The 17,154-nt window shown below is 36.1% G+C and overlaps 1 protein-coding gene across 3 annotated transcripts in view; it reads right to left on the bottom strand.

Moving 5' to 3' along the window:
* The window catches only part of DNAI1 (dynein axonemal intermediate chain 1), a 258,163-nt gene that overhangs the window by 206,832 nt on the left and 34,177 nt on the right, over nucleotides 1-17,154 (bottom strand). For all 3 annotated transcript variants that reach the window (XM_074196569.1, XM_074196568.1, XM_074196570.1), the window contains exons 2-3: nucleotides 12,680-12,721; nucleotides 402-500 (exon numbers count right to left, since the gene is read on the bottom strand). In XM_074196569.1, coding sequence (XP_074052670.1) covers nucleotides 402-500; nucleotides 12,680-12,721 — 141 coding nt within the window. The remainder of the gene's footprint in view (nucleotides 1-401; nucleotides 501-12,679; nucleotides 12,722-17,154) is intronic.

Raw genomic sequence — 17,154 nt, forward strand, 5'->3', positions numbered from 1 at the left:
TACAGGAAATGTGGGCATCCTGTTCTGTCCTATAATTCTTTGGTCATATGAAGGCAGAGCACTTGACCTTCCACTGCTAGGATAATAAATATTTACTCAGTCAGGATAGAAACCTATCTATCTGGGACGGCTAATTGGTACAGCAGATGAGAGTGCTGGGCCTGAAGTCAGGAAGACTCATCTTGATGAAATCTGATCTCAGACACAAGTTTGTGTCCCTGGGCAAGTCACATCACCCAGTTTGCCTCACTTTCCTCATCTGTAAAATAAACTGGAAATGGAAATCTTTGCCAAGAAAACCCCATATGAGGTCAAGAAGAGATGGACACAACTGAAATGATTGAACAAGGGATTAAAAAGTATATTAATAAAAAGATTGAAGAGGATTCAAATTTACTCACAGCTTCAGTCAGCTCCAACTGGTCTGGGGGTTTGATCAGAGTCTTGGCCTGAACCCAGTCATCTGTTCCTTCTCCCACATCTGGGCCAGTATCCTCATCCTGCACAGAAAAAGACAGGTTAGTTAACTGATGTTCATAAATGAGATCTTGAGTCCTAGTTGATCCATCTCAGACAGGGCAAGATTTGTCTTAAAATATTATTGTTTTCGGGGCAGCTAGGTGGCTCAGTGGATAGAGCACCGGCCCTCAAATCCGGCCTCAGACACTTAATAATTACCTAGCTGTGAGGCCTTGGGCAAGCCACTTAACCCCATTGCCTTGCAAAAAAAAAAAAATATATATATATATATATATATATTGTTTTCACAAAACTCTCAGGGACTGCATTTTTATCACTTTGCTTTTACTACTAGGATTCAAAAGCTAAATTTCCTTGACCATGTTCTCTTGTTTCAAAATGAGCTTATAAACTGCTAACATGTTATTATAACAAAGCAATTCATGTCTATGCTCTAATTGCCCCAGGGCACTGCAATGACATCTAATTACTTTTTTTGGTGTTAAAATTATTGTTACATAAGTTTCTAATCAGAGTCTTTTCAAACACATTTAGATTGAGTAATACTATTTGGGACATGGGTTGTTAGACATTCTCTCCCAGAACATTTTACACCCTAAAAGAAACAAACATCCAAGATTTGCTGCCCTCTGGCAGAGTTCATAGTATAAGTAGGTTAAACATCAAAATATATCATGCTGTTCATTCAACTATGGAAAACAGATTGCTGCAGTGATGGATCGAAACTTCTTTGCCTAATATAGCTCCTTTTGATTAAAAAACCAAACCTCTGATTAAAAAGTTTAAGTGTTCAAAGAATTTTCTGCCTTAAAGTTAAGTACTATGATGATTTGCACTTAAATCAGACTGTCTTTTAATTATTATTTTGTAAAGTCTGCCATACATGGCTTGGGAAAGTGGCTGTCTACTTGGGTCCAAAGGCAAATGTTGTTTCTGTAATGAAATAACAATAATAATAACTGTGATAATGTTTGCAAAGAACATATATCATCTCATTTGATTATAGTAATAATCCTATAAAGTAGGTGCTTTTATTATCCCCATTTACTAAAGGGGAAACTGAGACATTAAATAACTTGAGAGATTAAATAACTTGACCAGCTCACATTTGAATGCAGGTCTCTTCCTGCCTCCAAGTCTAGGACTCCAGACATTTTATCTAAATAGTAGATAAACTGTGGAGAGTTAAACAATAGCATACCTTTTTCCTGATCTATGAGCAATATGTCTGTTGAAAGACTTTTGAAGGTTAAGTTAAATTTTCAATTTTTATTTTAAGAGAGAAAGAAGAATTTAATCTCTAGTGGGAGTTATTAGTTTGTCATACGTTGAATTGAAATCAAGTGTGATTTTTCATCTCTAGAACCCTGCAGAGTTTGAATGTTCTGGTGTTGAAAGATGTTTCTTTCCTTTTACATAGCAAGATGAAAGGATGACAAAGTGGTGTAGTAAAAATCATCTGCAAGAAGATGTGAGCCTTGAGTTTTAACTCTGCCCTATACTAAATGCATGATCTGTGGCAAGTTACCTAAGTTCTCTGGGTCTCAGTTACTCTAATTGTAAAATGAAGATAAGACCTTACCCAAATATTGACCAGATAATTTTTTGAGGTCCCTTTCAGTTCTAAGATCTATGACTCTATAAGGATTTTATGAGGATTTTTTGCTAATAATTCTCAATTATGAACAATAAGGTTTGGAACCAAAGTAAATTCTCTGAATAATCTGCTCCTCTGATGATAGTCCTATAGCCTGATGGCCTTCCAGAGATTGATGAAAGTTATGAGGCAGGTACTGTAAAACTGTGTTTTGAAATTGTTATTCCAGATGTTTAAAAGGTTCAAAATGGATAAAAGGACAAGAACAACCTTGGGCTAGATTTATATAAATAAGAATAACCTAGGGTTAAATTTATATGCCTATTATTTTTCTGTTATCTTCATCTTATCTTTATCCTTTTTTTACCTTACCTCATGATATAATGTGATCTTGTTCATTTAAACCTAAGAGTTCAGCTAAGTGATCTTTCTCCTGGAGGAATGAGTATTTTAAGCCTATGTCAGTCCGATTATTATAAACCTTCAAGGTTAATTAATTAGTAACTAACTCCTCCCCAGGTTCTAGTGTTCTCTTCCTCATAAATTGACTTTGTGCTTATTTTGAATATGTTTTCTTATATGTTGATAGAATGTAAGCTCCTTGAGGAAAGAGATTGATTTTTGTCCTTGTATCCCCAGTGGAAGCACAAAGCAAACATTTAATAAATATTTGTTCATTGTTAAGAGACCTTTAGTATTAGATGCAAAATAATGCTGACATAAACTTCAAGCTTCAAAAGCAAGCAGGTTGGGTGAGTGATATTTGGTAACCTAGGTAACCATATCCTGATTAAAGGAAACCAGTGCCAATTTGAAAGGGAGAGAATTAGAAACATTATGATGAAATTACCTCTTGCTGAATTATTGAGAAAACAGGAGCAAGGATATGTTGATAATGCTCAATAATCATGCCCTGTAAAATCTATACATATTGTTAAAAAAAAGAGGAAATTATTTGTTGCTGTTGAATTTTTGGAAAACCTAATCTCTAAAAAGTGAGACCCAAGCATGAGTCTGAATTCCATTACCCTGACATGGGAAAATAATTAGACCCTTGGATCTAATGAATGTTCAAGAGCTTAGTTCAATCAATGATGAAGAGGGAGCAAGAGTCAGGTTCACCAAAGGACCTTGATTCAGAATGAAACAGAAATTCAGTCAGAGAAGTCTATGCTGGAAGCAACCTAAGGGAGCCTAGTCTCCTGAATAGTCAACAAATCAGTCAACAAACATTTATTTATTAAGTTCTTGCTATGCACCAGATGCTCCTGCTAAGCACTGGAGATAGGCAAAAAACAGTTGTCTGCATAAAGGAGAACACAGTGCAGATAACATGTAAACAACTATGTACAAAAGATCAGTAAATTAAGAAATGATTGGTAGCATTTCAATTGAATGATGAGGTCAGATGCCAGATTGCAAAGAGTTAATAAGAGTAAGAGATAATGAATATAGTTGTACTTCTCAAAGAACTTAGCTATAAAAAGGAGAACAGAACAATAACTAGTGGGAATGGATAGATTTTGTAAGGATGGGAAAGAAATGGGTATGTTTGGAAGAGTAGGGATGATAGAGGAGGCAGACTGCTGGAGAAGGTAGGATCACTTTGTGCATGTAGAAGAGTTTGCCTTGGCACAGTGATCAGTTGACTTTAGTGGCATCTGAGTGATGCGAAATGAAGCACAGGGGAGAGAGGGAGTTATCTTATAATGGCCTCAATTTTTCCATTGAAATATGAGGCTAAGTTCTCAGCTGAAAGGATGAAGAGGGGTGAGCTATGAGAGATGTGAGGAGGGTTGAAAAGGTTTGGAAAAGTCTCTGTGGTAAATGGAATAGTGAATCAGCTAGGGAGATAAAAAAATTGTCATAAAGAAGGACTAGTTGATATTATGTAATAAAAACTTGCTCTGTTGAGCAGCATGAGAATAAAAGTGAAAAGTAGTGGACAATGAAGTGTTTCAAGGATGGGGCTTGACTGGACTGGTTGGTGATAGAATAAAGGAGCAGAGAACTTGAGAGTAAATAAGAGTTGGATTCATTCACCAAGGGTGAAGATGAAGAAGGGAGTAAAGTATGGATAGCATTAGGGTTATGGGAAAAGAACTGAGGAAGGGAAGAACTGGAGGTCATGATGAAGATGAAGGGTTGAGGTTATAAGGCAGTGGGAAAGACAGGATTACAAAAGATTATGATCAGATAAGGAAATTTCAGAGATCATAAACATGAAACATTTGTGAATGCATTTTGATTTTCAATTCTATGATAATCACTGTGTAGAGTGGAAGAATACATCATAAGAAACCAGTAAATTGAGGAAATGGGAAAAGATGTTTGAGAGAAGGAATATCAATATGTATGCTGAAGTTCCCTAATAGGAGGGCAAAAATTGAGATAAAAACTCTTAGCTAGTTACTGAACTCACTGAAAAAAAGAAAATTATGGGGGGGGGATTTATTAGTAAATTTGGAGAAAGAAGGAGAATTCAACTGATGGTCTATCCTATAAGACCTGAAGAACATGTAAGATAAAAGTGGAGGAAACAATTTAATCATGAAGTACTCAATCAGTCAAGGTTATTTAACTATTAGAATTTGCTTTGGGAAAATTAACCAAGACAACAAAGGATAAACCTGGATTATGAAATAAGCTCATTGTAATAATACCACCCAAAATAAAGTAGGCTAGAATGTAAAAGCATCCCCCAAAAAGTGGTTTAGCAGTAACTAGACAGAAGTCAAAGGGGAAGATAGTTTTTTAGGTCCAGGTAGGGAAGAGTTCCTCTCACCTGTTAGTGGAAAAAGTAGATGGCATGTTCCCAAGTCCAGAAGCCAGCAGTCTAAACTAAGATATCCCTTGATTATTAGGTAATTAAACTGAGAGAAGTACTTGCCTCAATAGCCTCCCAAACTTACAACTAAAACATTGATCAAAATCTGGAGGACTTAAACAAAGCAACTTTGGAAACCAGAGATATAACCTGAACTGATCTTAATCTTAAGGAAAAAATAAAGTGGAAGGTAGGCAACTTGAAGGAAGGACCTAAGAAAATAGAAGGCTTGATGCCCCATTAATTAATTCTTATGATCAGCATTAAATCAAAAGATATTTTATATCATATTTATACTTGCTCTCTTCATCTGGGTGCTTTGTGGATACTTTCTCTAAAGTAATGTCAAATCAAAGTCTTAGGTAAATAAGCTCTCTGAAGGTAGAGACTGTCTTTTGCCTTTTATTAAAGTCCCCAGTGCTGAGAATAAAATCTTTCACATTAATAAATGTTAATGGAATTAAAATTCTGCTTAGATACATCCTGGTTGAGTGACATAAGTCATTGAACCTCTCAGAGCTTTAGGCAATACTTCAAAAGGTTAAGCTATAGACAAGTTCCTGAGCTGCACAATATAATGGAACCATAGGTACTCATAAATCACCTTTTGTCATTCCTAAGAAGATTGTGTTTAAGAGAAAAAACAGATAGGAAGAAGAATGAAACTATGTCCTTGGGGTGGGACTAAATGATCTCTGATGTTCTTTCCAGATCTATGATCCTTTCATGTGACTACTATGTTTTGGCTTGGTTATGTAAAAACAGGACTAGCATCATAAACTTAATTTTGGGTGAGGTGATGGTTATTGTCCTTTTCTAGGCTCAAGTCTCATGGGATTCTGGAGCTTTACTCTCAGTTCTTTTTCTATCCTACAAGAGAAAACAGCATAGCCATTAGCTCATTTGAAGATCAGGAACCCAGAGAAAGGTTTTTCTTCCAAAGAACTGAACAATGATTACTTCTAGAAGCAAGAGATGGACAATGTTTTCTCTTTTTTCCCCTCCCCTGAAAAACTCAGGGATGAGGGAAGGCTATGAAATCTCTGGAGACAGTTATTAGGGTTAGATATTGGATACCATGGGAGAATCAGAATTGGTAGATAAAGGTCTTATTCACTCTAAATGAGAAAAAATAAAATAAACCCTGTATTGAATGAAACACTGTTGTTATTATTACTAAAGACAACACAAACTTGGCATCAAGCTACAATATGTTCAGTCTATTAGGAGTTCAGGAGTCTCCATCACAGGTCGGGCATAAATTGCCCATTTGAACATTTGGGACAGTGTTTTCTCTAGATTTGCACATCTCCTATTTCCTTTCTCAGACACGATTGAACAACAAAAATTGAAGCATTGTTATAAAACAGTTAATTACAGAGAAATGGACTGTGTCTAGGTATTATATTTCTTTAAGTCACACTTCAAATGCTATTTCCCTTAAGTTAACATGTAAATGTAGATAATGTTTAATCAATATTACTGTAGTTTAAGTTAAATTTTTAGAGAAAAGTAATTATGATTGTATAGTGCTAAAATGCTTTAAGATATCATCTATCAATGATTTTATAAAAAAGATACATAAAACCCATGTGTGTCTAATCAACACTTCTGCCCATGTAGTGGTAGGTTCCCAATTACAGGCAAAAAAAGGGACTAAACAGGAAAAGGGCATAGTTACCAATTCAATCCTGATCAATTATATTACATGTTACAAAGCTCCATTTTTTTTTTAAATCACTTGCTGTCTTGTTTCAGGTTGGTTAAGAAATCCTCACAGAATTAGGGTGGTACATTAGAGAGAACAATACTAACCTGATTACAAAATGTTTTCCTCATAACAACCCTGGAAAGTAATGTATTATGTTCCCATTTCACAGAGGAAGTTGATTGAAAAGGTAGTTCAGTGACTCCTGATTGCACAGCTTTGGAGCTGGGACTCAATCAGGTTTTTCAGACTTTTTACTCTTGCCACTGCACCATGACAGAAGGTAAATGAGGGAGGGAGAGAGAATCTTAGACCCAGATTCTAATGGAGAAAGCATGTTGGCATCACTTAACATGGCGGGGGGGGAAGTAATCAGGGACAAGTATTAATACCCGACAGTTAAAATCAGAACTAAAATATGGAGAGAAGGAAGATATATAGAACACACACACACACACACACACACACACACATATACATATATATATATGCATGTATGTACACACACATTTGGAAGTATGTGAAAATGATGATGCCAAAATAAGAGATTATGTCAGCTTCCCTGATGGGAAAACTTACCCTGGATTCTATCTATGACACAGAACACTCTCCAGGAGCTCCAATTGCTACATTTTTCTCTTTTTGGATTTTTCACCATGGCACACAAGAAATGTAAGTATCTGGTTTTTAACAAATCTGTTTTCAAGTCTCTCTGGAAAGTTTTTATTCTTCCCAGTTGGCAAGTCATAAAAAGTCAAAATTATTTACAGAGTTTGGTTCCTTTTATGATGAATAGCTCTAGTCCAGACTATACATATAGCCTAAGGGTATAGACCCTGGATTGGCTGAGACTAGAGGTATCTTAACATAAGATGGAAGAAAGGAGGGGGAAAAGAACAACGGGGGCCAGGGAAAGAGGGCCTCTGGGCAGCAATTATGAATATGACTAAGAAAAAAAGAAAAACAAAAGCAGAAAGTTTGTGGAACTTGGACTAAGCTGGAGAACCTAAGGAATAAGGTAGCTCAAAGGGAATCCAAAGAGAGCCTGAAACATAACAGAAAGTGCCCATTAGTTATGGAAAGAGTTTAAAGACTGAAATGGAGAAGCCAGTTTTCTGTTGCTATATTGGCTGCTAAAATTAAGCTTTAATATATTTATACATACCCCCAAGTTTGGAAACAATAGAAACTGTTTCATTAAATTCAAATATCAAAGGGTCATCATGTAAAAGAGGTAATTATTCTTTGCCCTAAAAGTCAGAAATAGGAATAATGGGTACAAGTTATAAGAAAGCAGATTTTTTTAAATCAATATAAAGTAGAACTTTCTTAAAATTAGAAAAGTTCAATCATGGAATGGGTTGCATTGTGATAAAGTGACCTCTTCATCTCTAGGCGTGTTCAAGCAGAAAATGATGTTGACTTTGGAGTCAGAGGTCTTTGATTCAGATCTCATCTCTGAACTGTGTAATTTTGAGCAAATCCTTCAACTGTTCTGGCTCTTAGTTTCTTCCTACATTCAGGCCACCATTTCCAAACTATTCTTCCTACACCTTAGCCATCATTGTCATTGCTACTCCACAACCATGGATACTGACTCAGGAAATCATTCTGGGTTGTGATAGATGAGCTTTCTTGCCTGGAACCAGGCCTTCATTTCCAGCCAGTATTTGCAACACATGACACAGTATGCATATAGAGCTGACAGATAAACTTAATACTTAAAGTTTTATCTATCTGAAAAATGGTGGAATTGGACTAAATGACTTCTAAGGTCGCTATCCAACCCTAAATCTGTTATCCTATGATGATTCTTAAATTAAATGACTAAACGACTAATTGCTATTGCTTGGCTTTGTTTTTGTTTTTTGTTGTTTTTTGCAAGGAAATAGGGTTAAATGATTTGCCCAAGGTCACACAGGTAATTATTAAGTGTCTGAGTCTGGATTTGAACTTGGATTCTCCTGACTTCAGGGCTGATGCTCTAGCCACTGCACCAGCTAGTTGCCCCTAATGCTTAGCTTTAACTTCACTTTTAAATAGTCTTTTTTTTTAAAAAAAAAACTTTTTGAGACAGTCAGTGCAGTACAATGAAATGATTATTGGTTTTAGAGTCTGGGAGACCTGGATTCAAATCTTGATACTTACTGTGTGACTCTGAGAATGTTATATTACTTAATATCATTAAGCCTCAGTTTCTTTATCTATAAAATGGGGACCACTGAGTTATGGTAGGGATTAAATGAGATAATAGGTATGTTTGTAAAATATGTTATGAATCTTAAATTTCTACCAGTGCTTTGAAAGGCAATGAGTTTCCATCATCTTAATGAAAGTTGGATCACCATTAAGGTCATTTCCAAGTCTAAGATTCTAAGATTCTTTAAGTAATTAAAAAAGTAGTTATTGCACTCTACATTGCAGGGTGCAATGGGCTGATATGAAGAGAATGACAGCAACGATTACATGGTGCTTTAAAATTTTCAAAATGCTACATACTTTATCTTATTTGAACGTCACAACAATCTGGTGTGGTAGGCATTACAGGACTTTAGTGGGTGGAAGAGTAATGAGAGAAGGTATCTTTTTCCCTTGACGGAAATTTCATTGGAAACTCCTGGAGAGGAAATTCTTTATCTGATTGGCAACTGCTCTGCAACTTAGTCTTAAGAAAGTTACCTGGGACTTACAATGAAAAATGCTATCTATCCCCGGAGAAAACTGATGGAATCTGAATACAAATGGAAGCATACTTTTTAAACTTTATTTTCTTGGGGATTAGAGAGTTTTTTTGGTCCATGTTTTCTTTTACAAAATGACGGATAGGGAAATATGTTTTGCATGACTACACATGTATAACCTATATTGAATAGCTTGCCTTCTCAATGAGGGAGGTGAAAGAGAGAGAAAGAGATTTTGGAACTCAATATTTTTTTAAATACTAAAAATAGTTTTTGAACATAATTGGGAAAAATAAAATACTAAATCAGTTCTAAAAAAATGTTACCTGGGGCATCAAGAGGTTAAGAGTTAGGACACATGGCTAGTAAGTATCAATGATTTTAATCCAGGTCAGAGGTCTATCCAATATGAATGACACATCATTAGAGATAGGGCATATAACAGGGATGAGGTAAAGTTGAGACTACACCTTGATCCCTTGGGTGGTGGCAACAGAACAAGCCATTGGCAAAAATGGGGAGATTTTTCTCTGATAATGGCCAGGGCATTTTGCTCTCATCCTCTAAAAGGTCTCTTTTCTTTTAGGTTGGCTAAATTTTCTTTTCTAGAATAAACCCATCTCTATTGAATCTATTCCCAAACTACTTCCCTAGGATAGACCCTCACAATCTTACATCTGCACTATGGAGATGATGTTGCCATTGGTCTCCCTTCGTCTAGTCTCTTTGCTTTTCAATTATCCTACACACTGCTATACCAGATGATTTTTTTTCCACACTAAAACACAGCTCTGGTGCCCAAAAACGTTTACTGACTCATTACTGTCTACAAAATAAAGTTCCTAAATTTCACACTGGCATTAAAGTGCCTCTATGGCCTGGTCCCAACTTACCTTGTCCAATTTCCCCACAACTTTTATTCATATCACTTGTGATCTATTATAATCTAGACTGGTTACCTTTACCCAGACCTCACATTTTATTGCCTCTGCATTTGCTCATTTGGGAAATCCTCTCCTAAGATCTTTAACTATAAAAATCCTATGTATCCCTCAAGATCCTGCTAAAATATTACATCGTGGTCATCCTTTCTGGATTCAATTCTTTCTTTTATTTCTTAGTATATAAATTTTAGATGATTAATCACCTTCACTAGATAGTAAAATATATGGATATCTTTGCTGATATCTATGTATATGTTAATCTTCTTAGTAAATCATAAGCTCCTTGAGGGATTGTACTCATCTTTGCATCTTTCCACATCACCTGAACAGTGCCTCATGACTAGTACAATAAACATTTGTGGAATGAAAGCATTTATTTACCTTTTTTAGATAGAGCTTAACTGTCACCTTCAGGAAAACATATAAAATGCAAGTTATTTGTTTAACTTTGATTCCCCCAGAGAATCAAGTGATTGTCAAATGTCAGAATTTTATTTTTTAAATAAAGGAATGAATGAATAAATTTTAAAATAAATTCTAATAAAATAAACTAAATATTAATCTAAAACCCCCCAAATTTTATGAAACCTGAAGCATCACTGAGATTCATGGGAAATATAAAGAGGTTGCAAGGTATTACCATTTATTGTATGTGACTTACATTATAATAGGGACAAGAAAAAATATCATCCTAAAAATGTGCCATTAGAACAGGACATGGGTCAGTCATGTTAAGAAAAGGAGAGATAATAGAGGAACAGGCCAAGTCCTACACTGCTCCCTACAGAATGTTTAAAAATAACTTAAATAAAGGCTATAGTATCCCAAGTAAATTCTTTATGGAGAATTTACTGGTAGATACAAGAAAGATTCATGATGGACTTTTAAATGTACTGTGGAATAAGTATCCAAACCAATCGGAGCATGCATCCAGTGAAGGGCAACAATCCTTTATCTTATATTTTTGGTTCAGATTTGTGAGTTCATTGGTATAGAATTGCCTACTAAGAAAACTCCTTCTACCATCGATGATCAACAACCATTCTGCAACTTCTATTCTCTTGGAACCACCTAGATCAGTGAGAGATTGTAATTGACAGCAGGTCACACAGTCTGTATCAGAGGTAGAATTTGAAACCAAGTATTCCTGACTTTGAAACATGCTATCTACTGCATCATGCTGCTTGCTCCTCATAGACTTTATATGGTGGTTACAATCCCTGTTGGTTCCTGAATCTCTAGTGCAAACAGATTATTACATCAGGAGTGTTTAACTGAAGCTTTTTAGATATTTCCTTCATCATTATTTTCTAGTTCACTGGTTAGTAACCCATCAATACTGGAAGGTGTCCCTCATCTTGGGGTTCAGGGGCATGGGCCAAAGGTGCCTTGAGGTCTTTTTTTCTATATCTTCCATCAGTAATCACAATGGTAGTATATCTTGAAACTACAAGGAAAAGTGTTCCTATCACTTATGATGAAAAATGCTATCCATGCCCAGAGAAAGAACTGATGGTGTCTGAATACAGATTGAGGCACACTTTTTTAACTTTTTTTTTCTTCTTTTTTTAGATTTTTTTTTCAAGGCAATGGGGTTAAGTGGCTTGCCTAAGGCCACACGGCTAGGTAATTATTAAGTGTCTGAGGCTGGATTTGAACCCAGGTACTCCTGACTCCAAGGCCAGTGCTCTATCCACTGTGCCACCTAGCTGCCCCTTAACTTTATTTTTCTTGAGGGGTTTTTTTGGTCTATATTTTTTTTTACAGCATGACTATTATGGAAATGTTTTGCATGACCATACATGTAAAGATATATTAAAATGCTTTCCTTCTCAAGGAGGGGCTAGGGTAGAGAGGGAGGAAGAGAATTTGAAAATCAAAGTTTTAAAAATGAATGTTTAAAATTGTTTTACATATAACTGGGGAAAAATAAAATACTATTTAAAAAAAAAGAAAGAGTCCCAATCCTCTGGTACTCATGCCCTAAGAATATCTCCTATATTCACTGGTATAGTCATTTCAGGCTCAGAAGATTTTAACAGTCTAGTTTGCTTTTCACAGTGTCCAGTAGCCTCTAGGAAGAGGAGTGGGGGAGGACATTCATTATTCATTCATTCAACAGCCCCTAGGACAAAATTTCTCCCATAAATCTATGAGGACCCCAACATTTTATCTAGTGTATGTGGCCGATTCATTTTGGATTGAGAAAGTCAGATTGTGAACACGAGTTTGTTTTTTCTAATTCATAACTTACCTTAAATGTACTTTAATTTTAACTTCCATTTTTAGCTTCAAATTTGCTCATTTATTTCCCTTCTTAATGGAAAACTATGTCAACACTTTCTCAGTAAATTACAGTACAAATAGCAATATACTTTCTCTTTCCCAGATGGAAATTTTTTTAAACCTTGCAAAAGACTCTGCCAAGAAGCTGTTACTTACTCTTTTTCTGGTTGCCCTGGTAGCTGGTGGTGGACCTCCACTCTAAAGAAAGAACAGAAAAAGAAAATAAGTTGACCTAAACATGGTAATGCTGAAAATGATATTATTATGCTTGGGCCCTGAGGCTTTTTAGACAAAGCACATACCACTTTTTAAAAATCACATAAAACAATTCCCTAAGAGATTACACATGCTTTTGGCTTCAGTCAAAGAGGGTACTTTATTTGAAGGCCATCTGTTCCAGGTTTACCCAATTGACACAGGGAGAGCAACCAGTAAGATTAGTGTCAGGTGTTTTGCATTTTCAATTTAATTCAATTCAACAAGGATGTGTTAAGCTCCTAGAATGTGTTTAGCACTGGGACAGGGGAGGAGCTAATGTGAGCTATGACAAGATCTCTCCTTTCAAGATTAAAATCATGTTGAAGTGATAAGACTTTACACACAAAATTCCAGAGATCATAGTGGATTACAAATGTAATTATGGGTGCTTATGAACATAAATGGAATCAATAAGAGAAGAAGAAATGACCTGAAGGACAGTAGGATTTGAATTGGTAGAAATGAAGTCAAGTGGTAGTCCAAGAAGAATGAACAGAATTATCAATTTAGAGAACCAACTAAACATGGCAGGTTCTGGGGACAATGGAGGAACCCTGTCTAGTGTTAGCAGAGAGGTATCTGTGGTTAGTATTGGGGAGAAATAATCAAAAGATAATAGTATTAAAGATTTAGAGTTAGCCCCTGGAGGTACTCTAGTTCAGAGCCGTTAAGCACATGGCTAACTGGAGCCAAAACCAGATTAAAATATAATTGAGGAATATTTAACTAAATAAAACACAACAAAGCATAAATAATATTACATTTAAAACTAAGTCAATATGTGACTCATAGAGATCCTTTGGTATGGCTTAGTGGCCCCCATTTTGAATTGTGTCCAGTTCAATCTCCTTACCTTGGACAAACAAGACCCAGAGGACTTAAGAGCTTGTCTGACTTTACACAAGTAGTATATTGCAAGGTTTAAACTCTTTCTCTTTATCCCATATTCTATATATTATACAGTTGCAGTGAAAAGCAAAAAGATAGCCCCATCTATGTAGGAAGTAATTTTGTCAAATTGAAGATGATGAACTACAGGTAATTTGGCAGGAAGGCAGAATTCACACTTATTAAAAAAGGGGGGGGGTATTGGCAACTGGAATCCCTGGTCTTCCCTACTCCAGTATGCTTGAGACATCATTATGAATGGGCTCCTCCAATTCCACAATCCTTTTTGTTTGTCTATGTTGGGGGCTGAGAGATTAATTACTGTTGGTTCATGAATGCAGGCAGAACTCTAGACTTCTAGCATAATCCAGTGAAATTTTCACATTTGGTTAAAAGACTTGTCACTTTATGGGGATGAAGATGAGACTCTGAGTATAGGATACTAGGAAGTTGTACTGTCTATGGTCAGTGTGCAGCAAGGACAGTGAATAATTTGTTTAGTCAAATGAAAAATGTAAAAGAGGAGTGGCTTGAGGAAGGTTGCAGTAAAATGGAACATTAAATGGGGTATCAGAAGGAGCTCAGTCCAGTCATAACTAATTGGGTGACCTTGGGCTAGTTATTTCCTTTTAGAGGACTAAATGAACTCCAAGGTTCCTTTCAGTTCTCTAACACTCTGTAATTCTATGAATTTGGGATTGTTCACATATTATCTAGCTTGTGTTTTGTTGCCCAGGTCTACTTTGTCCCATCATTTTTTATGCTCTCAGGCTGCCTTCTTCTACCACCCACTTTATGCGAGTAAAGGGAAAGTAAACATATGCAGAAACGTAATGTGGGGAAAATCTACAAGAACACAGCAAACTATACTCCAAGGTCAAATATACATGTTACTTGAATTAGAGACCACAGAATGTAGGGAATTGTAAGTTAGTAGACATAGATTCTACTGGCTTCACCACTGATTATTTATGGGCTTTAGGAGAGTCACTTTATCTCCCTGAATCTAAGGGTCTCCATCTGTAAAATAAAGGGTTGGGCCTAATTTTCCATACATGATGATATAGACTATAATATTTTAATGGGTCTGTGATCCAATCCATTTGAATGTCCCTTCCAAAGGATCTTCATATAGTCATGCCTACCCAACCTGTACAACTGTTCATACATTTTGCTTAACAATGAAACATACAAGGACCTTAATTTAGAAAGGTCAAAGTCATCCCATGCTATCACTAATTGTCTTGACTTTTGTCTTTCCACTAGACTTCAATGATTCCAGAGGAAAAAGACAGGCTGATGACTTTGCACAACTCTTCTACACTTAAATCCAACTAACACACAAGTTAAGGTATCACCCTCATGATGTCATTGGTCCTCTCCAAGAAGAAAGAACAATAGAATAAAATCATGCAGGCTTTCTATTGGTCATCCCTTGGTGACCATCACTATCACCAGGTGAATAATCTTTTTTTATAATAAATATATTTATTACTATGCTTTACACTGCTTCTCTTTTCATTTACTCTTTCTACAAGTATTTATCAAACTCTTACCATGTGTCTGGCATAAATCAAAGCCCTGGAGACACAAATGACAAAAATGAAACACGTCTCCACCCACCCCTCAAGAAACTTATGTTCCTTTATGAGGGAAACCATCTGAACAAAGAAAAGTAAACAGAAACTAAATAAAAAGTTGTATCTGGGGAAGGGCACTAGCAACTGGAGAAAATCAGGAGAGGCTTTCAGTAGGACATGGCTCTTGAACTGAGACTGAAGGAAACTGGGGTTTCTAGGAGTAGGATTAAGGAATGGGAGCATTTCAGGAATTTGGGCCACCTTGTTCAAAGGCAGAGAGATGGGATTAGGGAATGTCACATTTGGAGAACAGTAAGGAAGTTTTCCTGGAACAAAAAGTGTGTGAAGTTGAACAGTGGGCAAGAACCCTATTGACCGTGGTCTGAAGGCAGACCTTAACAAGCTTTGAAGGTCCCAAAGAATAGTTTGTATTTTATTCTAAAGAAAACTATCAGACCTGGGCTTTTGAAATATCAGTGTGGCAGCTACATGTAGGCTGGATTAGAGAGAATAGACTAGAGGTCAAGAAACTAGTTAAGAGGCTAGTGTGGCAATCTAATCAAAAGATGATGAGGGCCTTCCTTCTCTGAGGATGATTTTTCTTTCTGCTTATATTTTTATTTCCAGTGCTTTGAACAGTGCTGGTATGCAGTAGGCACTTATTATATGCTTGTTTGCTTGACACTGAATGAAAAGAATGGAGGTGAGGGATAATTGTGGTGTTCAGTTCTTTTAGTCATGTCTGACTGTTCATGATACCATTTGAGGTTTTCTTGGCACAGATACTCCAGTGATTTGCCATGTCTTTCTTTAGTTCATTTTGTTGATAAGAAAATTAAAGTAAAAAGAGTTAAATGACTGGAGTGTCTGAGAGTATGAGCCTAGATTTGAGTTCAAGAAGAGTAATCTTCTTTCCAAGAGCCACACTATATCTATCCACTGTGTCACCTAGCTGCCCAAATCAAAATAAATACCTGAATATTGATCCTACAAAAAAAAAAGATTCCACACACTGACTTAGAAAACCACAAATTGACACTATATTGCATTTTGGGGTAAATCATGAACCCCAGTTTTAGATCTCAGGGCTAGGTATACTCAATATGATTAGGCTATAACTTCTCCCTGATAGGACACTATAGCATAGCCATTTCTATTAGCTAACAACAATTAAGCAAAATTCCCTCAACCCAGGATCTCTGGAGGAAAATAAAAATCTTCTGTTACAAATAACTATCTACTAGTGTTTAGATATTCTTTCTGTTCAGTTGTTGTTCAGTCCTGTATGATTCTTCATTACCCCATTTGGGGATTACTTGGCAAAGATACTGGAGTGGTTTTTTCATTTCCTTCTCCAGGCTCATTTTACAGATAAGGAAACTGAGAAAAATAGGATGAAACTACTTATTCAAGGTTACACAGCTAACTTCTGAGATATTAGATATTCCTTTCTATTCCTAAATACGTCTCTGCCTTTGCTTCCAATGAATTTGAACCAGGACAAATGGTAGAGCTAAGGGGACATTCCTGGCTTTATTATGCATGACCAGGGAATGCTCTCATAAATGTTTAACAACTGCTCTCAAAAAAAATTTATGTGTGACATAATTTAAATTTTAACTACATTATTAATTTTTTCTCCATCATATCCTAATCTGGACAGTCAACTAAACAAAAAAGCAAGCCCTAATTTGTGGCATCTGCCAATTTCTGAGGTGTAAATGCAGGCACCAGAAATTTAATGTTTAACCTCTCTAGTCTATACAAGTCAGTTCCAGATACCACTGTATATCTTTCCCTAAATTAAAACATAGTAGCAAAGGTATGGTCTGCTGTGGGATATTTCAGAAACCCATCTGTTGTTCTCTTCTAATAACCTTGATGCCCTTGATGTGTGTGAAAATT

Source organism: Macrotis lagotis, chromosome 8 (assembly GCF_037893015.1).
Source record: "Macrotis lagotis isolate mMagLag1 chromosome 8, bilby.v1.9.chrom.fasta, whole genome shotgun sequence".
Classification (NCBI taxonomy): domain Eukaryota; kingdom Metazoa; phylum Chordata; class Mammalia; order Peramelemorphia; family Peramelidae; genus Macrotis; species Macrotis lagotis.